The sequence below is a fragment of the Hyperolius riggenbachi genome, chromosome 2 (assembly GCF_040937935.1).
Source record: "Hyperolius riggenbachi isolate aHypRig1 chromosome 2, aHypRig1.pri, whole genome shotgun sequence".
Classification (NCBI taxonomy): domain Eukaryota; kingdom Metazoa; phylum Chordata; class Amphibia; order Anura; family Hyperoliidae; genus Hyperolius; species Hyperolius riggenbachi.
In genome coordinates this window covers 273,191,353-273,217,780 of record NC_090647.1, presented here as the reverse complement: position 1 = coordinate 273,217,780, position 26,428 = coordinate 273,191,353, and the positions used below count along the sequence as shown (strand labels likewise).

At 45.6% G+C, this 26,428-nt stretch overlaps 1 protein-coding gene across 3 annotated transcripts in view; it reads left to right on the top strand.

The window, feature by feature from the left end:
• Window positions 1-26,428, top strand: part of LOC137546355 (uroplakin-3b-like protein 1) — a 162,952-nt gene that overhangs the window by 98,855 nt on the left and 37,669 nt on the right. The window contains exons 1-2 of one of the 3 annotated variants that reach the window (XM_068268696.1): window positions 13,533-13,682; window positions 25,473-25,616. In XM_068268696.1, the coding sequence (XP_068124797.1) occupies window positions 13,625-13,682; window positions 25,473-25,616 (202 nt within the window). In that variant the 5' untranslated portion in view covers window positions 13,533-13,624. Of the gene's footprint in view, window positions 1-13,532; window positions 13,683-24,976; window positions 25,201-25,472; window positions 25,617-26,428 lie in introns of those variants that run through there. The other 2 variants (XM_068268698.1, XM_068268697.1) reach the window with 2 other exon arrangements.

Below are 26,428 nucleotides of genomic sequence, written 5' to 3'. Positions count from 1 at the left end.
AAAGAGACTCTGAAGCGAGAATAAATCTCGCTTCAGAGCTCATAGTTAGCAGGGGCACGTGTGCACCTGCTAAACTGCCACAATAGCGCCGCTAAACGGGGGTCCCTTGACCCCCCAACCTCCCACTGCGACACTTGGTCGCAGACTTGGTCGCTCCTGGAGGCAGGGCTAACGGCTGCAGCCCTGCCTCCAGTCGCGTCTGTCAGCGGCGCATCGCCGCCTCTCCCCCGCCCCTCTCAGTGAAGGAAGACTGAGAGGGGCGGGGGAGAGGCGGAGATACGCGCTGACAGACGCGCGTGGGGCAGGGCTGCGGCGGTTAGCCCTGCCCCAACCAGGAAGCGCTCCCCTGCATTACGGAGGGGATTTGGGGGATCAGGGACCCCCGTTAAGCCGCGGCATAGCGGCGGTTTAGCAGGGGCACACATGCCCCTGCTAACTCTGAGGTCTGAAGCGAGATTTATTCTCGCTTCAGACTCTCTTTAAGTGTTCCAACAGCAACCAGGTCTTGACAAATTTATACAAAACTATTTAAGCCAGGAGGGCAAAACCCTGGCCCGACAAAGCAAGGATTATTATTATTATTATTTATTTATAAAGTGCCAACATATCCCGTGGCGCTGTACAATGTAAGGAAACAAACAAGGGATACGTAATGATACAGACAATGATATACATAAAATATGAACACTGGTACAAAATACAGAACAGGTGTATACATTAGCAAATTTAACATGATGGCTAAAATGTATAAATGTATAGCAGAGTTCAAGCAATTAAAATAACACTCCATGACACAAAAGGGTGAGAGCCCTGCCCTTGCAAGCTTACAATCTAAAGGAATGGGGTGGAAACAAGAGGTGGGGTAAGTATACAGTATATGTAGAGGCAGCGCATGATTAGGTTATATAGTGAGGAGTAAATGTAGATGTGAGGTTTAAGGGTGCATGGCCTAAGCTAGAGAATATTCTTGTCGGAAAAGGTGGGTTTTGAGGGAGCATTTAAAGATTTCAAAGGTGTCAGAGTGGCGCATGTGCTGTGGAAGGGCATTCCAGAGGAGGGGTGAGGCACGTGAGAAGTCTTGTACCTGTGAATGTGAGGAGGTAATTAACCCACGTCAGTCCAGCGGTCCGTCAGAGAAGTCGACAGGGGAACATGAAAAGGAGAGTTCCCTCATTAGTCCCTATACGATATCCACTCCTTCCAGATTTTATTGAAATGGTCAAAGTTTTCTACACTAAGAAAGAAAACCTTGTCTATAAGCATTAACATATCCAAACATTGCTTAAACAAAGTGATATCAAGATCTGGGGACCATCGGATTGAGCAGCTCCATTGAGAAGCTAGAAGCATATATCTATAATTAACTCGGAACGCCCCAGGGACATCATCATTCAAAGAGTATAAGAGGGCCTGGGAGGCTGTCAGTGATACTGGAAAGTTAAACACTTCTTGAAACATGGCCCTCCACACTGTCCAAATTTGAGTGGTGACAGGGCATTCCCAGAATACATGCAAAAGAGACCCTTCAGAACCGCAGTTGTGAAAACAGTTTGGAGGGACCGAGTGATAACATTTTAGTGCATTGAATTGAACTGAATTATTGTGTTCAAGAAACCTGTTTTAGATGATGTGAGCTTTGTGCCATGATGCATTATCCTGCTGGAAGTAACCATTAGGAGATGGGTACAATGGGGTTATAAAAGAATGGGCATGGTCAGCAACAATACTCCTGCTCACACTCATGTTGTGCATTTAAACAATGCTAAGCTGGTACATAGGTGCCCAAAGTGTACCAAGAAAATGTCCCCCACACCATAACCCCACCAGCAGCCTGAACTGTTGACTCAACGCTGGATGAATCCATGCTCTCTTTTTTCCCCTCTAAGCTCATTGTCAAAAAAAAAAAAAAACATAAAGAAAAACAGCTGTGCAGAAATGTGCAAATAACGCAGGACAATTATTGTTCAAGAGAGAGGAATCACAATAGATTAAACACTGTTGCATAATATGTGTCCTGTCCCATTGCAGGGCAAAAGAACATCAGTTAACAGTCACTGTACAGTCAAGTGAGCATCATGAATTTTGCTATAAACATAACCACAAAATAAAACTAAAAAAAGGAAAGAAAAAAACACACAAAAAAGAAACAATGTGGTCATCTTCAATAGCCATATTAATGATTCTGCCACCCCCACCTTCCATTAAAGAGCCCATAAATCAGGTGGCCACACACCATACCGTTTTTGAAATATCTTTTCAATTCAAGAATTGCAATACATTGTTATGACTTATTACAACATTTCAAACATCTGACCAATGTACCACATGCATATGTTCATCCCCCCCCTCCCCCATTATGAAAAAGAATGATTGAAAACCCTGGAAAAAATGCTTGTACATCAATAAATTGTCAATCTATCCTACACCCTTCAATTTTCATATAAATTGATCAGAAAAATCCAACACCTCTGATCTTCTTTTATTGAATACAAATGGGAAATTCAATCAGATTTCTCAAATGATTTAAAAAAATGCTTTCAAACTTTCTGTACAAACAATAATTTTTACTGTCGAATTGACATAAAATTGGATCATTTTATTGTATGGTGTGTGGCCATCTATAGAGTCAGAGCACCACATGCTTTCTTAATGTAACTGCAAAATGCATTGCTGCTTTTACATTACACAAGAGAGATTTGCATTTGAACTGGAGCTGCCTTGAAAGGGCCTCTAGGTGTGGTTTTCCCCATCCAAACAGTCCTAGTCCGCGCCTGACCTTGATAATGTGCAGCTATTTCCCTCTTCGTAGCAAATTAATCCATGATGCACTTTATAGCTGGACAATGTTTCCCCTGTGATATTTTCTCATGATTGTCTGCTTCTTTGCTCCTGAGTAGATATTTACCTGTTGTGAACACAAGATGGTAATATAAAGAAACAAGAGCATTCCTCTCTAGTTTATAGAGTGAATAGAACAAATATGGGAAAATCACCACACAGCCCATTATCTCTCTAGTGAAGTTCAGCTGCAATGTGTTTTATATCACAGTGCAGATGTTAATTAAAACCAGGCCCGTTTCCAGGGCCGTGCGGCCCATGCGTGCGCCCTGGGCGCCGAAGGACTGTGGGCGCAGTAACGGAGGGGGGAGCCGCAGCCGCAGGGAGGGCAGCCCGACCTCTCCCTCCCTCCCTCTGCTCTCTGGGCGCCCTCCGTGCTCCCCCCTCCGAGTCTGACTGCACAGGAAGCGCTGTGTACAGAGCGCATTAGCGCAACTCACCTCCCTCCCTGGTTCCAATCGCCGCCGGTCTCCTCTTCTCTACATAGCCGCTCATACACACACGCTGCTTCCTGTTTACCCGGAAGCAGCGTGTCAGCGGCTATGAGGAGAAGACAGAAGAGGAGACCGGCGGCGATTGGAACCAGGGAGGGAGGTGAGTTGCGCTAATGCGCTCTGTACACAGCAGCGCTTCCTGTGCAGTCAGACTCGGAGGGGGGAGCACGGAGGGCACCCGGAGAGGAGAGGGAGGGAGAGGGAGGGCTGCCCTCCTCGCGGCTGCGGCTCCCCCATCCGTTATGGGGCAACAGCTTCCTATCTAACCTATACTAAGGGGCACCTACCTAATCTAACCTATACTGGGGGGCAGCTACCTAATCTAACCTATACTGGGGGGCACCTACCTAATCTAACCTATACTGGGGGCACCTACCTAATCTAACCTATACTGGGGGGGCACCTACCTAATCTAACCACACTGGGGGGGGCACCTACCTAATCTAACCTATACTGGGGGGGCACCTACCTAATCTAACCACACTGGGAGGGCACCTACCTAATCTAACCTATACTGGGGGGCACCTACCTAATCTAACCTATACTGGGGGGCACCTACCTAATCTAACCACACTGGGGGGGCACCTACCTAATCTAACCTATACTGGGGGGCACCTACCTAATCTAACCACACTGGGGGGGCACCTACCTAATCTAACCTATACTGGGGGGGCACCTACCTAATCTAACCTATACTGTTGGGCACCTACCTAATCTAACCACACTGGGGGCACCTACCTAATCTAACCTATACTGGGGTGCACCTACCTAATCTAACTTATACTGGGGGGAAGCTACCTATCTAACCTATACTGGGGGACACCTACCTAATCTAACCTATACTGGGGGGCACTTACCTAATCTAACCTATAGGCAAAAAGCAAGAGGGTAGTCGGCACATGCAAGCAGGATAGCATAAAAAAGCTTTATTCTTGAGGCTTCATGCAAAGTAGCATAACGTCAATGTTCATATAAAAAATTGTAGTCCTACCCGTTACTTAGAATGGCTGTGGGGTGAGGTGGGAGCAGTGGGGGCCGCCTGACGACCGTTTCGCTCTCCTGAGCGTCTTCTGAGGCAATGCGCACTGCCTCAGAAGACGCTCAGGAGAGCGAAACGGTCGTCAGGCGGCCCCCACTGCTCCCACCTCACCCCACAGCCATTCTAAGTAACGAGTAGGACTACAATTTTTTATATGAACATTGACGTTATGCTACTTTGCATGAAGCCTCAAGAATAAAGCTTTTTTATGCTATCCTGCTTGCATGTGCCGACTACCCTCTTGCTTTTTGCCTATCATATTCTGCTTCTCTTCAAGTCTGAGCACGCAAATGACAGCATAACCTGTTACTAATCCTCTGGCAGTGCATCATTGTCTCTGTGTATCTTTTGCAGCAGTTGCAGTGCCGGTTCTATTGTGTCTACTCTTTGTTTTTGTCTAATCTAACCTATACTGGGGGGCACCTACCTAATCTAACCACACTGGGGGGCACCTACCTAATCTAACCACACTGGGGGGCGCCTACCTAATCTAACCTATACTGGAGGACCCCTACCTATCTAACCTGTATTGGGGGCACCTACCTACCTAGCTTATACTGGTGGCAACTATACTAGCTACCTATATTGGAGGCACCTACCTAACTAACCTATACTGGGGGCACCTACCTATCTAACCTAGGATGGGGGCAACTATTCTGACTCCCTATATTAGGGGCAACCTACCTATCTTTATCTATACTGGGGCACCTGCCTATCTAACCTATACCGGGGGCACCTGCTTATCTAACCTATACTGGGGGCAACTATACCGGCTACCTATACTGGAGACACCTACCTGGCTAACCTATACTGGGGCACCTATGCCTGGCTACCTATACTATGCCTAGCTACCTATACTGGGGGGACCTATAGCTGGCTACCTATACTGAGTGCAACTAGACCTGGCTAACCTACACTGCAGACATGTATACCTGGCTTCGCGGGGGCGCAATTTTAACCCTCGCCATGGGTGTATTTTAGCCTAGAAACTGCCCTGATTAAAACTCACACCTCACTGTCCCACGCCCACTGTTGCACAAAAGCAAGAGGTGCCTTATAATATAATTTCTTATTTCTGAACCTGTTTTGGCATATTTTGTGTCATACCATATCCATCTCAGATCACTGATAAACTGTCACCAAAAAGTGTCTGCTTGTCTACCCAAATCTATCACGTATGACTTGCACATGTAAGTGCTTTAATACATTTGCTTCAAGGCCCACTGTGACCTGGATTGTGCAAACATCAGTAAAGTGTGATTATAGTGTTTCTTCCCCTAATATCTTTACTGTTTTACTTATTATCATGCATGCTAAAAAGCACAAGTCATTTTTCCTCCCTGCAACATATCTGTTCCTGTGTCTTTACTTACCGGTTGTGAACACAAGATGGCAGTGTCTTCTCTGGCACTGTACAGAGTGTAATACAGACAAAAGGAAAACATAAAATGCTCCTATTACATGATATAAGCAAGCTGCATTATGACATAGTCAAGCTACACAGGTGAACCTGTTTCCCTTAGAGTCTAACATATAGCCTCACTCACCTTTAAGACTACAACCCCTACAAAATAAAATAAAATCATTGTTAACATTTTATTTTCATCTCCTACCCAATTTTTTCCACTATTTTCTATTATTGGTATAGTTAAAAAAAAGTAGGCAAAGAAACAAAAATACCTTTATTTCAAAACCAAATATTTTGCCTTACATTGTACCAGCAACATAATTTAATTATGATATATTGAATAAGTAGCTGAATACAAAATGTGATATTAATCAAGATCAGTACATTAGTTTTTTTTTTTTAAACTGTTGTTTATAGGTGAAAAACAAAAAATAGTGTATTTTTAATTTTTTTACCTTTTTAAAATGGAAATTGAATTTGTTTGAACAAAATACTGCCTGAAAAAGTAAAGGGCTTAAAATTATTGTATGACAGATTCATCTTCAGCCTTACCTCATTCAGATACTTCATAGCTGTCCAGGTACGAAACAATGAAAATGGGTGCATGATGCACCTGTTAATTTGGGTGCTGCCATAGCCCACAATGTACGGTAATTACTGGCTATAGTGGTGCCAGGAGGGTAATCTGGGAGCATGGCACCCAATTTTAGCTATATATGAAGAAATCACTGGGAGGCTCCATTTCGGTGACTGACTCCAAGCTCAATCCAAAACGTGAGAGGGAAGTCCCAACCATGATACTTACTTTGGTGGTGGTGGTGGTGTTGGTGGTGTGTGTCTGTGTGTGTGTGTGTGCGTGCGTGCGTGTGTGTGTGTGTGTTTGTGTTGGGGGGGGGGTGTTGTCCCGGTTCAAGGTCGGCAGACATTTTCCCTCTTTTCCAGTTGGGTTTTGTAGTGCTATGTCTGTAGGTTATCTTGTAAGCACTATATTGATTGAAAGCTTTGCTCTGTGATCTGCCATTTGTGCTCATCGTCCAGGATACACTAGAAAAATGTGCAGAAACTTGTCTTTGATCTGCACATCAAACAATGTGCTCCTTTTAGACATTGTTGGAAACTAGTGTGTGGATAATAAAGGAGGTTAGAAAAGCTGTCAGGTGGACCTCCCAAAATACTTTTGGTATACTTCTGTATGAGGTGGTACCACTTTATGTTTGCTGGATTGATGGTACAAGAGTCTCATTCTTTCTTAGACCAGAGGCACATGCTTCCAGAAACTACTGTAGCTTTAAAGACCATTATTTCTGTGTTTAACAGTATTTGAAGTTTAAAGGACTACTATTTTGAAAAAAAAATTAAAAATTTAAACACACAAATATAAGATGTATAATTTTATAAGGGAGTTTTCTTCGGAACAGTTTCTAGGCTAAATTTCACCCAGGGCGAGGGTGTAAAAATCGCCCCTCCCCCCCCACCGTGGAGCCAGGTATAGGTGCCCACAGTATAGGTTAGCTACGTAGGTGCCACCAGTATATGTTAATTAGCTAGGTGCCTGCAGTATAGGTTGGATAGGTAGATGCCCCCAGTATAGGTTAGATAGGTAGGTGTCTGCTGCATAGGTTAGGTAGGTAAGTGACTGCAGTATAGGTTAGATATGTAGGTGACTACAGTATAAGTTATATAGGTAGGTGACTGCAGTATAGTTTAGGTAGGTAAGTGACTGCAGTATAGGTTAGATCGGTAGGTGACTGCAGTATAGGTTAGGTAGGTAAGTGACTGCTGTATATGTTAGATAGGTAGGTGACTGCAGTATAGGTTAGGTAGGTAAGTGACTGCTGTACAGGTTAGATAGGTAGGTGAATGCAGTACAGCTTAGATAGGTAGGTGCCAGTATAGGTTAGGTAAATGACTGCAGTATAGGTTAGGTAGGTAAGTGACTGAGGTATAGGTAAGGTAGGTAAGTAATTGCAGTATATCTTAGATAGGTAGGTGACTGCAGTATAGGTTAGGTAGGTAAGTGATTGCAGTGTAGGTTAGGTAAGTAGGTGCTGCAGTATAGGTTAGGTAGGTAAGTGACTGCAGTATAGGTTAGGTAGGTAAGTAACTGCTGTATAGGTTAGGTAGGTAAGTGACTGCAGTATAGGTTAGGTAGGTAAGTGACTGCAGTATAGGTTAGGTAAGTAGGTGCTGCAGTATAGGTTAGGTAGGTAAGTGACTGCAGTGTAGGTTAGGTAAGTAGGTGCTGCAGTATAGGTTAGGTAGGTAAGTGACTGCAGTGTAGGTTAGGTAGGTGCTGCAGTATAGATTAGGTAGGTAGGTGTTGCAGTATAGATTAGGTGGGTGGGTAAGTGCTGCAGTATAGATTAGGTAGGTAGGTAGGTGCTGCAGTATAGATTAGGTAGGTAGGTGTTGCAGTATAGATTAGGTAGGTGGGTAAGTGCTGCAGTATAGATTAGGTAGGTAGGTAGGTGCTGCAGTATATATTAAGTAGGTAGGCGCTGCAGTATAGGTTAGGTAGGTAGGTGCTGCAGTATAGATTAGGTAGGTGGGTAAGTGCTGCAGTATAGATTAGGTAGGTAGGTAGGTGCTGCAGTATAGATTAGGTAGGTAGGTGCTGCAGTATAGATTAGGTAGGTAGGTAGGTGCTGCAGTATAGATTAGGTAGGTGCTGCAGTATAGATGAGGTAGGTAGGTAGGTGCTGCAGTATAGGTAGGTAGGTAGGTGCTGCAGTATAGGTTAGGTAGGTAGGAAGGTGCTGCAGTATAGATTAGGTAGGTAGGTAGGTGCTGCAGTATAGATTAGGTAGGTGGGTAAGTGCTGCAGTATAGATTAGGTAGGTAGGTCGGTGCTGCAGTAAAGATTAGGTAGGTAGGTGCTGCAGTATAGATTAGGTAGGTAGGTAGGTGCTGCAGTATAGATTAGGTAGGTAGGTAAGTGCTGCAGTATAGATTAGGTAGGTAGGTGCTGCAGTATAGATGAGGTAGGTAGGTAGGTGCTGCAGTATAGGTTAGGTAGGTAGGAATGTGCTGCAGTATAGTTTAGGTAGGTAGGAAGGTGCTGCAGTATAGGTTAGGTAGGAAGGTAGGTAGGTGCTGCAGTATAGATAAGGTAGGTGGGTAGGTGCTGCAGTATAGATTAGGTAGGTAGGTGCTGCAGTATAGATTAGGTAGGTAGGTGCTGCAGTATAGATTAGGTAGGTAGGTAGGTGCTGCAGTATAGATTAGGTAGGTAGGTAGGTAGGTGCTGCAGTATAGATTAGGTAGGTGCTGCAGTATAGATGAGGTAGGTAGGTAGGTTCTGCAGTATAGGTTAGGTAGGTAGGTGCTGCAGTATAGATGAGGTAGGTAGGTAGGTGCTGCAGTATAGGTTAGGTAGGTAGGAAGGTGCTGCAGTATAGGTTAGGTAGGTAGGAAGGTGCTGCAGTATAGGTTAGGTAGGAAGGTAGGTAGGTGCTGCAGTATAGATAAGGTAGGTGGGTAGGTGCTGCAGTATAGATTAGGTAGGTAGGTGCTGCAGTATAGATTAGGTAGGTAGGTAGGTGCTGCAGTATAGATTAGGTAGGTAGGTAGGTAGGTAGGTGCTGCAGTATAGATTAGGTAGGTGCTGCAGTATAGATTAGGTAGGTGCTGCAGTATAGATGAGGTAGGTAGGTAGGTTCTGCAGTATAGATTAGGTAGGTAGGTAGGTTCTGCAGTATAGATTAGGTAGGTGCTGCAGTATAGATTAGGTAGGTGCTGCAGTATAGATGAGGTAGGTAGGTAGGTGCTGCAGTATAGATTAGGTAGGTAGGTGCTGCAGTATAGATTAGGTAGGTAGGTAAGTGCTGCAGTATAGCTTAGATAGGTGGGCAGGCAGCGTGGTGGGATCGGGCATAATAGTAATAACTCACCTTGTTCTTCAGCAGAATAGCCGATCTCGTCCCACGCTGCTTCAATGTACTTCCTTTCCCGGCATCTGTCTCAGTAACAGCTCCCCCTGTGTTGACATGCGGAACATCAACACAGGGGGCGCTGTTACTGAGACAGATGCCGAGAAAGGAAGTACATTGAAGCAGCGTGGGACGAGATCGGCTATTCTGCTGAACGAAGGTGAGTTATTACTATTATACCGGCTCCCACCGCCACAGCGCCCCCCTTAGGCCGCAACAATACAGCGCCCCGGGCGATTGCACGCATCGCACGCCCATTTATTTTCCAAAGCACTTATTGAGTGAGTGTCAGAATAGCGTGGAAGCAAGTAGGCAGGTTGCAGAAAATGATTAAGATGGAATGGGGTCCAAGGCAAGACACAAGGTTTTTTCCCACCACTGATGATCACCTGGCTTTTTTAGTAAGATTTGGTGGGCGCTAGCATCCATTAGGCCCCTAGATACGCTTCAGGCCCTAGGCAATTGCCTAGGCTTGCCTTGTGGATGATCCGGCTTTGGCAGGTTGGCATCTTTGGATAGATCCTCTCCAGGGAGTGTTTTTGTATAGAATAAAGGAAATACTGAGACTCCATGAGGAGGTAGACTAATCCAAAATCATTCAGTTTTACCTATTCCAGTCGGGGATATTGAACCCGCTTGGTTAAAAACATACTAACCTCTCAGCTATGATTGTATTGACTGCCATTGGCCTCACTGAACCCTCTGGATCCATATTCATCTTCTTATACTTTTTCTTTTCCTCTATCTCTTCATTTCTTCTCTTCTCTTTTCTCTCCTCTTTCTTTTCCTCATCTTCTCATTTGTTGGGTATGATCAATGGATATCTTTTTCATGCACAGCTGCACTTATTATATATATGTTACTATATACAGGATCTTCTAAAAAAATTAGCATATTGTGATAAAGTCCATTATTTTCTGTAATGTACTGATAAACGTTAGACTTTCATATATTTTAGATTCATTACACACAACTGAAGTAGTTCAAGCCTTTTATTGTTTTTCTTATTGATGATTTTGGCATACAGCTCATGAAAACCCAAATTTCCTATCTCCAAAAATTAGCATATTTCATGCGACCAATAAAAGAAAAGTGTTTTTAAAACCAAAAAAGTCAACCTTCAAATACTTATGTTCAGTTATGCACTCAGCACTTGGTCGGGAATCCTTTTGCAGAAATGACTGCTTCAATGCGGCATGGCATGGAGGCAATCAGCCTGTGGCACTGCTCAGGTGTTATGGAGGCCCAGGATGCTTCGATAGCGGCCTTAAGCTCATCCAGAGTGTTGGGTCTTGCGTCACTCAACTTTCTCTTCACAATATCCCACAGATTCTCTATGGGGTTCAGGTCAGGAGAGTAGGCAGGCCAATTGAGCACAGTAATACCATGGTCAGTAAACCATTTACCAGTGGTTTTGACACTGTGAGCAGGTGCCAGGTCATGCTAAAAAATGAAATCTTCATCTCCATAAAGCTTTTCAGCAGATGGAAGCATAAACCCACTTTTGAACCAGAAACAGCGGCAGAAGCACCTGACCTGGGCTACAGAGAAGCAGCACTGGACCATACCTCCCAACATTTTAATTTACAAAATGGGACACAGATCACACCCCCTAACCACACCCCCAACACCCCCTAGTCACGCCCACCATTTTTAAAAAATAAATATTTTTATTTTATTATTAAGTAATTACTCCCGAAAGGGGGGGGGGGGGGCTTGAGGGTGCCCGTGGGGGGCTGTCATTAATCTTACTATTAATCTTACCATTGCCTCTCCGACTACCGGGACCTCATCTGGTCTTCTCGGCTTCCGGCTTCCCTTGACGTCACAGGAAGCCGGAAGCCTAGAAGTGCCAGATGCCGGTAGTCGGAGAGGCAATGGTAAGATTAATGACAGCCCGCTCCACTGCTGCGCATTTATCTCTGCAGGGGGGACACTGGGGGGCACATTAGGAGGGAGGGAGGGAGGGAGAAATAGTGGCCACACATCACCAAATAGCATACGGGATCCCCCGCGGCTGGTGCCTCGATCAGGTTTCCCCCCCCTTCCCCCCCCCAAATCGGGACCTTCCCGATGAAAACGGGACGGTTGGGGCCACTGCTGGACTGTTGCTCAGTGGTCCAAAGTACTTTTTTCGGATGAAAGCAACTTTTACATGTCATTCGGAAATCAAGGTGCCAGAGTCTGGAGGAAGACTGGGGAGAGGGAAATGCCAAAATGCCTGAAGTCCAGTGTCAAGTACCCACAGTCAGTGATGGTCTGGGGTGCCATGTCAGCTGCTGGTGTTGGTCCACTGTGTTTTATCAAGGGCAGGGTCAATGCAGCTAGCTATCAGATTTTGAGCACTTCATGCTTCCATCTGCTGAAAAGCTTTATGGAGATGAAGATTTCATTTTTCAGCATGACCTGGCACCTGCTCACAGTGCCAAAACCACTGGTAAATGGTTTACGGACCATGGTATTACTGTGCTCAATTGGCCTGCCAACTCTCCTGACCTGAACCCTATAGAGTATCTGTGGGATATTGTTGAGAGACGCAAGACCCAACACTCTGGATGAGCTTAAGGCCGCTATCGAAGCATCCTGGACCTCCATAACACCTGAGCAGTGCCACAGGCTGATTGCCTCCATGCCACGCCGCATTGAAGCAGTCATTTCTGCAAAAGGATTCCCGACCAAGTATTGAGTGCATAACTGAACATAATTATTTGAAGGATGACTTTTTTTTGTTTTAAAAACACTTTTCTTTTATTGGTCGGATGAAATATGCTAATTTTTGGAGATAGGAAATTTGGGTTTTCATGAGCTGTATGCCAAAATCATCAATAAGAAAAACAATAAAAGGCTTGAACTACTTCAGTTGTGTGTAATGAATCTAAAATATATGAAAGTCTAATGTTTATCAGTACATTACAGAAAATAATGAACTTTATCACAATATGCTAATTTTTAGAGAAGATCCTGTATTTTACTTATGATAAACCCATTCTTTGGATAATTTACTACCTATGCCATTGATAGATTAATGGGAGCTGAATTTTGAGGCACTCACTCATTTCTGTTGGTCTTCCCTGACAATGTTCTGTATTTATCTGTTTTGTATTGTTCTTCTTATATACAATCAAAAGTTTTATTACAAAATCATTCAGTTTTGTCAGCTTTTACTACCTGCTGTAAGTGACATTGCTGTAGTAAAAAATACATTTATACTGCACTTTACTCTAGAGAAATGCATGTCGTATATGTATGTGTTTACATGTACTTTACATTTTTCGTGATAGTGGTCCTTTAACCCAGACAAGCCATACACTGCTTTATACAACCTAGTACATGTCACCTGCCCCAAATCATTTCAAATAATCCTTTTTGGACATTAGTCACTGCTGAAAAATGCTTTTTGCAAAATACCCACCACCCCCATCCACACCTCATAACATTTGTCTGACTAAAAATATCTCTGGTACTTACGCAAAACACATTTTTACCACACCTAGTTTGCTATTTACCCAGCCACACCAGCAGTCTAAATCATTGCACTGCATCATATAACAATTTATGGGTTTTAAATATAGGTGCTCTAGCATAATTAATTTTGTCATGGGTGTTTTATCTTCATTGTCTAGTTTCATGATTGTCGTTACTATTAAAAGTTAAGGAAAGTTCTCAAAGACTTTACTAAATCCACAGTTACTACAAATTTCTAACTCTGAAACAAGTTTGACGTGTTTGCCCTCTATAGTTCTGTTCAATACTTTAGGAATGCAAAACATAAAAGGTAGCATTATCTCCCTCAGGGTAGGGACCAAACCTCTGAGGGAGTTGAAACCTGTGTTTGTGAAATCCAGAATGCTTTACAACAAAAGGTTTACTAGTTTAAAACACTGCATGAACATCACCAATAGTTATTTGGTGGGAGATGGACTTACACATAAAACTGGGTCTTCTGCTGGCAGTGGCCACCTCTACCATTGCAGGTAAAATTCAGCATCTTTTCTATAAAATTCTGATAAAAGCATGTTTATAAAGTCACTGAATTTTCATTTTCTGTACTTTAGGAAAGGATACAGACTCAATATATCAGTCACCGGTTTAACATGTTTGTTGGACTTTCAGACTTAACAGTCTGTCCACTTTATAGGAGTAAAATAATATCAGACCAAACATGCCTGTTCTATAGAATGTTGATCGATCATTGAAGTTTCATGTTTTAGAGCAATGGCTCTGAACAGTGAATTTATCATTTGATTTGTTAATAATAAAAAGTACATTTCTTTTGCATATAAGAATGCATTCAAGAATGCATACAAGAGTTTATGTAGATAACAGCATTTATTCTTAAACTATATCATGTACAGTATATATATATTATGTATTGAATGATAGCATTTAGCAAGACATATTATGCAGAACATATGATGGTATTTGTTCTGTTTCTATGTTTTAAAAAATATATATAACAAAAATATATGTATCTACTTGGATGGAATAATAATCAGGCGACAGTGCTCACAGTAATTCACTCTAAAGGTGACCACACATGATTCAACCAAAACAATCAATTTTCCAATAAAAACAATACATCGTATAGAAAACTCAAATGTATTTCTTTTTTAATAAAGTATTCCTTCTTATTGTGCTAAACAACCGCCTCTTGAGATTAGACACATCAAAAAGGTATTGTCTGGAAAAATGATTTAGGTAACTAAAAAAAACAAAAAAGCCTTGATCCAAATAATTTCAAAAGTACAAAATACTCAAATTAAAATAATGGATGTGGCCTTTGTTGAGAACACATGATAACACGATAGGCTACCCACTGCTACACTCTTTCCCTTTCGGCCATTTATATTATATAAAGCAGCTCTGTTTGTTTTGGTGCTCGGATACCCCTTTTTAAAATCCGAATAGATTCGGATTCGGATTCCCAGATATCCGGATCCGTATCGGATATCCGAATCCGAACTTTTGGGTATCCGAGTAGAATCGGATATCCGAACCCAATATCCGGTCGAATATCCGGATTGAAAACCGGAAGTGGCCTTTAAAATGCTTCCAAAACGGTTTGGAAGGTAAAATCTCTCTCTCTCTCTCTCTCTCTCTCTCTCTCTCTCTCTGTCTCTCTCTCTCTCTCTCGGATTTTAGATGGGAAATCCGAGTTTGCTCGGATAGTCTATTCGGATTTTTAAAAATATCCGAATTGCTATTCAAAGCTCGGATAGTGGAAAAAGTTCAGAGTATCTGGGTAACTCGGATATCCGAAATCTTGCTGAGGAGCACTGCTAATGCACAACTATTAGTATAATCACACTTCACAATATTTAATAAGACACATATATAGGGCACATGTTGCGCCTGTTTATTTATGCAGGTTTATCCCCATTTATAGTCCATTATGGGTACCTGTTTCCCACTTGTTATGATTCTTCCTTTTGTTATGAGAATATTGGGAGCAGGGGCGTAACTAGAAGTCCCCAGGCCCCCCTGTAAGAATTTGAGCGCCCCCCCCCCCCCCATGGGCCTGCTCATGGCCATTTTGGGGTGGCAAGAGGGGTCGCAGAATGAGGGGAGAGCTTTGCACATCAGCGGGGAGGGGGGACAGTCCCCCCCCCTCCCTCAACTCGGGCTCTCCCCTCTGCGTTCCCCCTTCTGCATCTATCTAAGCGGCAGCAGCGGCAGCTATAAATACCTCCATTCACCACGGAGGTCTCCGATCTGCAAGGGCTTCACATTACTTCCTGTGGGGGCAGGGGTTGCTTCCCCTATTGTTACGCCAGTGATTGGGAGCAAATCTTCAAGTTCCATTATGAGGTTAGTGGAACATCCTTCAAACACAACTCCATGATTTACCCTTTAAATGTTACCTCAAAGGGATGCTAAGACAAAAAGAATACACAATTTCTTGTGGAGGTTTTGCATTTGGTCAGGAGGTTAGTGGTGAGACACTGGATCAAGTCCACAGTACCTACTCTTGGGGAATGGATTGCCTCCATCAATAAGCCATTTCTACTTAGTAAAGTCACCTACAAAAAAAATAAATTCCTAAAATGTCATGCAATATAGTCCTAATGGTATGCACACCTTGACATGATTGATTAGAAATGATAACATATTAGTCACTCTTATGCCATGACAATGTGTAACTAACCATAATAGACATATAGGTCCATATGTAATTAACTTTTCTCCTACCGTCTTTCCCCGAAAATAATACATCCTCTGAAAATAAGACCTAGCTTATATTTCAAGCAAGTTTGAAATATAAGCCATTCTCTGAAAATAAGACCTAGTTGGTTGGTCAGTCGGTCGCTTCCTCCCTCCCGCCCTCCCTCTGCAGAGTGGCGAGCGGAGCATTACCGACAAAGCGGGAAAACTCACCGCCTTCCGACATGCCAGCGTTACCATCTCTCCTCAGCGGCGCCCGGCTTCCTCTCCTTGACAACGGCGTCTTTTGTCATGTGACGTACGCACGACCCGACGCGTCACATGACGCGCCTGGACGTGCATGCGTCACATGACGAACCGCCGTTGTCAAGGAGAGGAAGCCGAGCGCCGCTGAGGAGAGATGGTTACGCTGGCACGTCGGACGGCGGTGAGTTTTCCCTCTTTGGCTATCATTCATAAAGAGGCTGTCGGTAGTGCGGGAAAACACCGTTCTTCTCCGCAACCGGTACTTTAGACTTCTGGGTGGGCATTCATAAAGAAGTGTGTAGGTGCGGTGGCAGTGCGGAGATTCCCCGAACAAGGCTGGCGGTAGGCAGGCGTTAGGCAGGCGGAGACATAGAAGCTGCCGAGTTGATACATTTCTCCGTGTTCCGCTCTGCTGCAGCTGCCTGGGAGGTCTGTGTGTCTCCATTCACTTGCATTGGTATCGCCACATCAGAGGGAGCGGGACTTTCCGACCTGACACCGCTGGCGGTATTCTTTATGAATTAACATTTTGCTACATTTGTTCCGTTAATCACCGCACAAGGCGGTGATTTATCACTCTGCTCGGTATGTCTTTTTTTCATGCGGAAAGAGCCTTTATGAATGCTGACTTTGCCGAGTGGTCGGTAAAGTCAGCTGTTTTTAGCATTTCCGCATGCGGAAATGCTTTATGAATGATACCCTTTGTCGGTAATGCTCCGCGCTCCGCTCGCCACTCTGCAGAGGGAGGGAGGGAAGGAATAGCTTTAATGGCTTGGGGTGCCACTGGGGACCGGGGGAAAACGGAACACGCTGGGGGCTGCCGCTGGGGACACATCTGACTATTGGGGGCACATCTGACTATTGGGGGCACATCTGACTACAGGGGGGCACATCTGACTACAGGGGGGGCACATCTGACTACAGGGGGGGCACATCTGACTACAGGGGGGGCACATCTGACTACAGGGGGGGCACATCTGACTACAGGGGGAGGCACATCTGACTACAGGGAGCACATAGAGTAGTGTCACCCCTAACATTTATAAGCCCTCCCCGAAAATAAGCCCTAGCACATCTTTTGGGAGAAAAAGACAGTGTCTTATTTTCGGGGAAACACGGTAGGTATCATTTTCAAAGTTGTCAAAAAATGTCTTTCAAACCACCAGCAACAAAAAACAAAAAAAAATACTCAAAATAATTTTGATAGTACATTACTTTTTCCATTGCAAAGTGCTAGAAAGTTATTCTAAATCGAGGATGAAAAATTATCTCCTAGGTGAAAAATCAGGAGAAAAACTGAGTTGCATATGGGCCACAGTGGTAAAATAAATAAACTTATATTTCCTTAGATTGTAAGGCCCCGTTCACACTTGCGGTTTTGTCAAAACCGCACCGGATGTCCGGACCGCACCGGAGCCGGACCGGACCTGATCCGTACGGTTCCTATCCGGATCCGGTCCGGATCCGGTCCGTTTGCATCCGGTTTCCGTGCGGTGTGAACACGGTTGCGGTCCGGATCCGGTTTCTTAAGGAGATAACATCCTGTAAATACCTGGGGTCTGGGAGGTCAGCAGAAGGGTCTGGGGTCATTGTTGGAGACAGGTGGACGTGTGGAGACCATCCGTGGATACAGAGACTGCAGTTGGGACCATGGATCCAGGCATTTTTTACTCGTAAACCTGGGAATTCTCTCCTTCCTGTTGTTCGCCTCCTCGTTATCAGACATCAGACATGTTGCTGCCAAAACGAGCTCCAGCATGAAATCGCTGCTGCCCCACTCTTTGAACGCTGGGCCCATGTGGTCCCCATCCAAAATGCATAGGAAGTGGGGTAGAACGTCCGGTTTTTGTAGCCAGTGTGTTGTGCGCTCTCCGGCTCTCATTGCTTTGTATTGGCCGGATGGTGCAGTCCGGCTCCGCTCCGGATACGGCTGCCGGAGGAGCCGGACCAAAAAATAGCGCATGTTGGAACGGACGCCGGAGTCCGGATCCGGTCCGGATCCGGTCCGGCTCCGGTCCGGCAGAACGGACGCATGTGAACGGACGCATAGGCTTTCATTGCTATTGCCGTGCGTCCGTTCCGTCCGTTCTGCAAGCGGTCCGGCTCCGGCACGGCGATTCCGGACGGCCACCGCTAATGTGAACCGGGCCTAAGCCTATTTAGCAGGACCCTCCTCCCGATGTGCTATTTTCCACCACCATATGAAATCACTGACTCTTCTGCTATATTTATAACACAACTACATAGCAATTTGCGCACCCTTGTTTATTGTTATATCACTATTTTGTGTACCATTGTTTGGTGCTGTAATGTGCCTGTGTAACATTTTTAATGTTGTTATGTCTCCCCTATCTGTTGAACAGCGCTGCATAATATGTAAGCGCTTAAAGCGGTATAAAACCCTGACATAATATTTAATAAAAACATGTTTTCCTACTTTTTATATACCATACAGTTATCAAATTTGCATTTGTGTATAAGTATTATTATTCATTTAGAAATTACAAGTTCCCAAAAGTACAGTTTTTTGCTTTGGGAGCTGACTTTGCATTTTATTATTATCTGGTTTTATTCATGTTTGTATTGAAGGCAGAAATGCTCTCAGTGTCTCTCTGTGTCCAGCAGCTTCTGCACAGTCAGAGAATGTGTCACATTCCTCACTTGATACACTTAAGTAAACACAAAATAATATTATCTACACTTCGGATGCGTCCACATTTCACTGCACTGAACTTTCAAGCTGTGTTGTGTAACCCTTTGAATGCTGTTCTAGTAAAAAAAATGCTGGTTGTATATGCTGTAAATAAATTTTTAGAGCAAAGAAGAAATGCTGGGTTTCATTCCACTTTAAAGTTTAATAATAATAGTGAGATATTGGAAAGAGACACCACCTGTGAGTAAAGGGTGACATCTGCAATGGTGGAGCATGGAGGGGCATTAAGTGAGATAAGAGGCACAGTGCACATTTAATGTTTAGAAATTATTGTATATAGGCATAGACAAAATTCTGTTCATGAATGCAATGAAGAATCAGAAAAGTAACCAATTATTTTGCTTTGACATAGTTCTTTTTTGGGCACTGTATGTATAATTGTTTGTCAGAGGAGTAACTAGAGGGGAGCAGCCCCTGTGATCGCAGGGTGGTCCAGAGCTGTAAAGGGGCCCCACCTACTAACCATCCCTTCCTCCCATACAGGGGACTATACATCAGATCAGGTGTTTTTGTGGCTACACTTGTCATGGGTGTGAAGATCATGCTGGCCACACTTGTTTTATGACCCTTGTGAGATGGGCCTCAAGGCCGTGGAGGGCACCAGGGTCGTTCCTAGGGTCCTTGGAGATCGGGGGCACCTGTGGGCACTAGGTGGGGGGGTATATGGCAAAAATGGGCATGGCCATGCTGTGAGTGGGCGTGGCCATCGGTGGGGCCAAATGTACATGAATGTAGCAGCGGTGTAAGCTACAGATAACGGGCCTGCCCTTTAAGATATTGGATGGAGCTCCCTGTACTTTATTTAGATAATTTACAATCAGTATAGGCATAGATCAAAAATGTATACGCACATACAATTTTGAAAGTCACTGACCCCCAATTTTACCACCCCCGTGCAGTAAGTGGGCCAACAGACAATGAATTTAATGAACAGAGCTAAAATTGGCTAATCAAAATTGTAGGTTTGTACCAGGCTTTACAGCTAATACTGTACATACTGAAAGTAGCAGGGATCAGCATACAATACAGCTGGTTTACAATCAGTAAAGGCACAGAGTAACTCCTTATACTGTACACACTGAAGGTAGATCAGCACACAGTGCAGGCACTAGAGAACAGCTTATACTGTACATACTGTAGGCAGCAGAATTCAGCACACTGCAGTTAGTGCGCCGAAATTTTGAGGCACGCGTAGCGAAAAATGGATGGGCCATGGACCAGAATGTGGGTGTGGTCGCGAGTGGAGACAAATTTACATGAACTTAGCAATGGTGGGACATTAGATTAGGACAGTGGTGGCGAACCTTTTGGAGGCCGAGTGCCCAAACCGCAACCCAAAAGTCACTTATCTATCACAAAGTGGCAACAGCAATTTAACTACTTAAAGACCGCCCCACACCAACGGGTGTGGTCGCGGCGGCAGCCCCAGGACCGCCTAACGCCAATTGGCGTCAAGTCCTGGGGCTGCATTTTGCAGGAGATCGCGCGCAGGCTGCGCACGCATCTCCTGCTCGGGGGGCGGAGCTCTGCCCCGCCTTCAGTCTCCGAGCGGCTCGGAAGACTGTCAGACAGCGAAACCGCCGTCTTTTCTGTTAGTACAGTGCTGCGATCAGCAGCAGCGCTGTACTGGGGACAGCCGTGTGCCACGCCTGTCCCTCTGGGGGACAAGAGAGCGAACGGCTCTCAAAGGCAGAAACCTATGACAGCCGATCGCAGGATTGGCTGGCAGGGGGGGAGGGGTTTAGAAAACAAAAAAACGATGTGTAGTAAAAAAACACCAACATAAATATTTATTAAAAAAAATAAACACGGGGGGGGGGGATCAGAGAAAAGGAAGGGGGGGAATCACTTGTGTGCTGTGCGGTGCTGTGCTGTGCGGCCCTGCAGCTTGGCCTTAAAGCTGCAGTGGCCAATTAACAATAAAAAGGCCTGGTCTTTAGGGGGGTTTAACACTGCGGTCCTCAAGTGGTTAAACTAAATACTGTACAGACGTTTTAACTCATGCCTGAACATTATGGAAAATCCAAGTTGAAAATAAACTGTGAAGATAAACAATTTCATCCATCCTACTCCTGAAAAATGTATTCATTTTTTTAGAACCTCACAGTTTTAATTTCTGTTTTAAAAAGCTAAAAAAGTATGTTTAATGCTATTGTCTCATATGATGATGATTTAGCTTTTCCCATAGTCTCGCAGTTAGCAATCATGTGACCCCCAACAAGACAAATTCAGCATTCATGAGGCCCCCCATCAAGACAAATTCAGCAAACGTGAGGCCCCTATCAAGACAAATTCAGCAATCATGAGGCCCCCAACATGACAAATTCAGCAATCATGAGGCCCCCAACAAGACAAATTCAGCAATCCTGAGGACCCCAACAAATCATGAGGCCCCCAACAAGACAAATTCAGCAATCTTGAGGCCCCCAACAAATCATGAGGCCCCCAACAAGACAAATTCAGCAATCATGAGGCCCCCAACAAGACAAATTCAGCAGTCATGAGGCACAGAAATAGACAGCATTTCACAAAAATAGGCAGAATGCCCCCTTAATATGGTAGATACCTCTCACCTGGGTTCTGAATTCTCCTCTACTTGCTGCTGTGCCTGGCATTACTGTTTTTGGCTGGATTGGGAATGATGTGTGGGCTGAAAGGCCTGGCAGTGATGCTGTGGCCTGGCTGGCGGTGATGCTGTGGCCGGGTTGGCTGGTGGTGATGCTGTGGGCGATGCCGTGGCTGGGTTGGCTGCGGTGATGCTGTGACCTGGCTGGCGGTAATGCTGGGCTGTGCTTGGCTGGTTGAAGTAAATGCTGGCCTGACTAGTGGTGATGCTGTGGCCTTTTTGACAGTGATTCTGGGCTGGTTGGCTGGTGGTGATGCTGGGCTGGCTGGCCTGGATAGTTTAGGTAGTGACAGGTGCCCCCTAGTTAAGGTAGTGCCAGGAGTCCCCCAGCTTAGGTAGTGACAGAAGCCCCCTAGTTTAGATAGTGACAGGCGCCCCCAGGTTAGGTAGTGACAGGGACCCCCAGGTTAGGTAGTGAGTGACAGGGACCCCCAGGTTAGGTAGTGAGTGACAGGGACCCCCAGGTTAGGTAGTGAGTGACAGGCGCCCCCCAGGTTAAGTAGTGAGTGACAGGGACCCCCAGGTTAGGTAGTGAGTGACAGGGACCCCCATTTTTATGCAACGCAATGATGGCTGCATGGGTTTCTTTGCTGGTCACCTTGGTTAATGTAAGATCAATGATTTCAAGCATCACCCTCCTTTTAACATGTCCAGTCTGCCATTCTAACCCAATCAGCCTGACATAATGATCTCCAGCCTTGTGCTCGTCAACATTCTCACCTGAGTTAACAAGACGATTACTAAAATGATCTCAGCAGGTCCTTTAATGACAGCAATGAAATGCAGTGGAAAGATTTTTGGGGATTCAGTTAATTTTCATGGCAAAGAAGGACTATGCAATTCATCTGAACACTCTTCATAACATTCTGGAGTATATGCAAATTGCGTTACTTATCCATTAGCCAGGTGCATCCTCTAGGTGGCGACAAAACTCCACCAGAGTTACATCTTTCCCTACTATCCATGGTGGCCTGGAGGGGGAATAGTAATTAGCGCCACCTGCTGGATGCGCCCGGCTAACGGATAAGTACCCAAATTGCTATTATAAAAACTTAACCACTTCAGGACCGGGCTATGTTCAGCTGATCTGTGCTGCGTGGGCTCTCCAGCCCACAGCACAGATCAGCAATGCGTCAGGGCGATCAGACTTCCCCCCTTTTTTCCCCACTAGGGGGATGACCTGCTGGGGGGTCTGATCGCCGCCGGCTGTATTTGTTTAGCGGGGGGGGGGCTCTTCAAAGCCCTCCTCCGCAGCGTTTTCCGCCCTCTCGGCCGCTCCCTCCCTCTCTCTTATTCAATGGGCTGCGCAGGACAGATATCCGTCCTGCGCCGCCTAGGATAGATGCCGGCCTATCAGATGCCGGCGATCCCCGGCCAATCAGAGGCCGGGGATCGCCGATCTCCTTTACACAGCGCCGTATTGATGTAAACAGCGGGGATTTCTTCCCCGCGTGTTTACATTACGCGTGCGAGTCGCGATCGGCGGCTTGCACACTGTTCACGGAGACACCCTCCATGAACTGACATGGAAAGGCCGCTCGAACGAGCGGCCGTTTCCATGGAAATCCACTTAAGACCTGCCGACGCCGATCGGTGTTAGGCGGTTGTTACCAACTTTTCTAATTTCCAATATTTTTGACAGTCTCAAAACTTTTGGCCAGGACTGTACTGGCCAGTGCAGTTTCTAGGCTAAAATGCACCCAGGGCGAGTGTGTAAAAATTGCGCCCCCCCCCAAGCAAGGTATGGGTGCCCGCAGTATAGGTTAGCCAGGTCTAGTTGCACTTAGTATAGGTCCCCCCAGTATAGGTAGCCAAGAATAGGTATCCCAGTATAGGTAGCCAGGCATAGGTGAGCCAGTATAGTTGCCCCCGCTATAGGTTAGCCAGGTAGGTGCCTCCAGTATAGGTAGCTAGTATAGTTGCCCCCAGTATAGGTTAGATAGGCAGGCGCCCCCGGTATAAGTTAGTTAGGTAGGTGCCCCAGTACAGGTTAGCTAGGTGGGTGCCTCTAATATAGGTAGCCAGAATAGTTGCCCCCAGCATAGGTTAGATAGGTAGGTTCCCCCCAGTATAGGTTAGATGGGTAGCTGCCCCCCAGTATAGGTTAGATTAGGTAGGTGCCCCCCAGTATAGGTTAGATTAGGTAGCTGCTCCCGAGTATAGGTTAGATTAGGTAGCTGCCCCCCAGCGTAGGTTAGATTAAGTAGGTGCCCCCCAGTGTAGGTTAGATTAAGTAGGTGCCCCCCAGTGTAGGTTAGATTAGGTAGGTGCCCCCCAGTGTAGGTTAGATTAGGTAGGTTCCCCCCAGTATAGGTTAGATAGGTAGGTGCCCCCCAGCGTAGGTGAGATTAGGTAGCTGCCCCCAGTATAGGTTAGATTAGGTAGCTGCCCCCCAGCATACGTTAGATTAGGTAGCTGCCCCCCAGTATAGGTTAGATTAGGTAGCTGCCCCCAGCGTAGGTTAGATTAAGTAGGTGCCCCCCAGTGTAGGTTAGATTAGGTAGGTGCCCCCCAGTGTAGGTTAGATTAGGTAGCTGCCCCCCAGTATAGGTTAGATTAGGTACCTGCCCCCCAGCGTAGGTTAGATTAAGTAGGTGCCCCCCAGTGTAGGTTAGATTAGGTAGGTGCCCCCCAGTGTAGGTTAGATTAGGTAGGTGCCCCCCAGTGTAGGTTAGATAGGTAGGTGCCCCCCAGCGTAGGTTAGATTAGGTAGGTGCCCCCCAGTGTAGGTTAGATTAGGTTGGTGCCCCCCAGGGTAGGTTACATTAGGTAGGTGCCCCCCAGGGTAGGTTACATTAGGTAGGTGCCCCCCAGGGTAGGTTAGATTAGGTAGCTGCCCCCCAGTATAGGTTAGATAGGTAGCTGCCCCACAGTGTTGGTTAGATAGGTAGCTGCCCCCCAGCGTAGGTTAGATTAAGTAGGTACCCCCCAGTGTAGGTTAGATTAGGTAGGTGCCCCCCAGCGTAGGTTAGATTAGGTAGGTGCCCCCCAGTGTAGGTTAGATTAGGTTTGTGCCCCCCAGGGTAGGTTACATTAGGTAGGTGCCCCCCAGGGTAGGTTACATTAGGTAGGTGCCCCCCCAGGGTAGGTTAGATTAGGTAGGTGCCCCACAGTATAGGATAGATAGGTAGGTGCCCCCCAGCGTAGGTTAGATCAGGTAGGTGCCCCCCAGGGTAGGTTAGATAGGTAGCTGTCCCCCATAATGGAGGGGGGAGCCGGAGCCGCGGGGAGGGCAACCCGACCTCTCCCTCCCTCTCCCCGGGCCGCCCTCCGTGCTCCCCCCTCAGATGCAGAGCGCAGCAGCAGCAGCAGCCAGGGAGGAAGCGCTGTAAACAACATACCTCCCTGCGTTCCAAGCGCTGCTCTCTCGCCGCCGGTCTCTTCCTCTCTGCCGCCTATACGATGATGCACACGCTGGTTCCTGTTAGCCGGAACTAGTGTGTGCATCATCGTATAGGCGGCAGAGAGGAAGAGACCGGCGGCGAGAGAGCAGCGCTTGGAACGCAGGGAGGTATGTTGTTTACAGCGCTTCCTCCCTGGCTGCTGCTGCTGCTGCTGCGCTCTGCATCTGAGGGGGGAGCACGGAGGGCGGCCCGGGGAGAGGGAGGGAGAGGTCGGGCTGTCCTCCCAGCGGCTCCGGCTCCCCCCTCCATTTCAGCGCCCACCTCCCAACAGCGCCCCGGGCGGCGGCACGGGCCGCACGGCGCTAAAAACGGGCCTGGTACTGGCTGCATGCTTGTTGCAGGTGTGCGACTCAAAACAACCAAAGCCTAAAGCTCAATATGACAGCCAGGCAACTGGCATTGTTTATAAAGGAATGCAGATGGCAGCCTCTGTGTTCCTCTCACTTTTTGTTCAACAGCATGTACATATTTTTAAAATATACATAATGTAGGGCACACACATATTTTAGAAAGAAACTGAAAAATCCCTGTATGATGAAATGATCATCTAAGAACTCCCTCTAAAGTCTTTCAGTTATATTTTCACTAATAATTAATGCATTTTTTTTTACAGATGTTCAATTTTATATTCCACAAGTCACAGTCAAACCAATTCTAGGAAAAGTGACGTATGCAACTTTCACCCTAGATGAGCCACAGTGTATCTTCCAACAGTTTGCTACAGCTACGATTTGGTTGGTTGTGGCGAATGACAGTGGTAAGTTGAAAATTATTTTCGTCAGTTTTTTTTAATGAATTTAAAATAATGAATAAAACGCAACGTGTAACAGTAGAAACATGTTAAAATACATATGCTGGAACTAAGGGACAAAGCATATGAACAACAAAAACAACAATGAAACATTTGTAAAGTGCTTTTTTCCCATAGGACCCAAAGCGCATAAGCTTGCCTCAGATCAGTACATAGTGATGTGTCCAGGGAAAAAATTATGTGATCATAAATGCAATAAGTAAAAACCTAAACAGGTGGCCAAGGTTGAAGCTGTCTTGATGAAGATTAGCAAGGCAATCCATGTGGTAGGGGCAGCATGACAGAAAGCTCTGGCTCCAAAGGTTTTTAGCTGAACTCTGGGGGTGGTCAAGTTATTGGATCCTTTTGATCTGAGGTTGTGGGAGGTGTGACCCAGTTGCAATAAATCATTCAGGTATCCACGGCCCAGGTTGTGTAGGGATTTGAATGTAGCATGCCAATTTTGAAAATAAATTCTCCATTTTATGAGTAGCCAGTGTAGTGAGCAAAGGATTGGTGTAATGTGGCAATGGAGGGGTACATAAATGAGAAACATGAATATTTGGTAGGGCTCATTAGCAAGTCATAAGAAAATAAGACAGAGAAGTACAAATTGTCAATATCGAGCTGTTAAAGGGGGTGAACATATTGTTGGGTGAATGGCTGAATTGTTTAAAGGACACCTGAAGTGAGAAGGTTATGGAGGCTGCCATGTTTATTTCCTTTTAAATAATACCAGTTTCCTGGCATCCTGCTGATGTTTCATGCCTCGGTAGTGT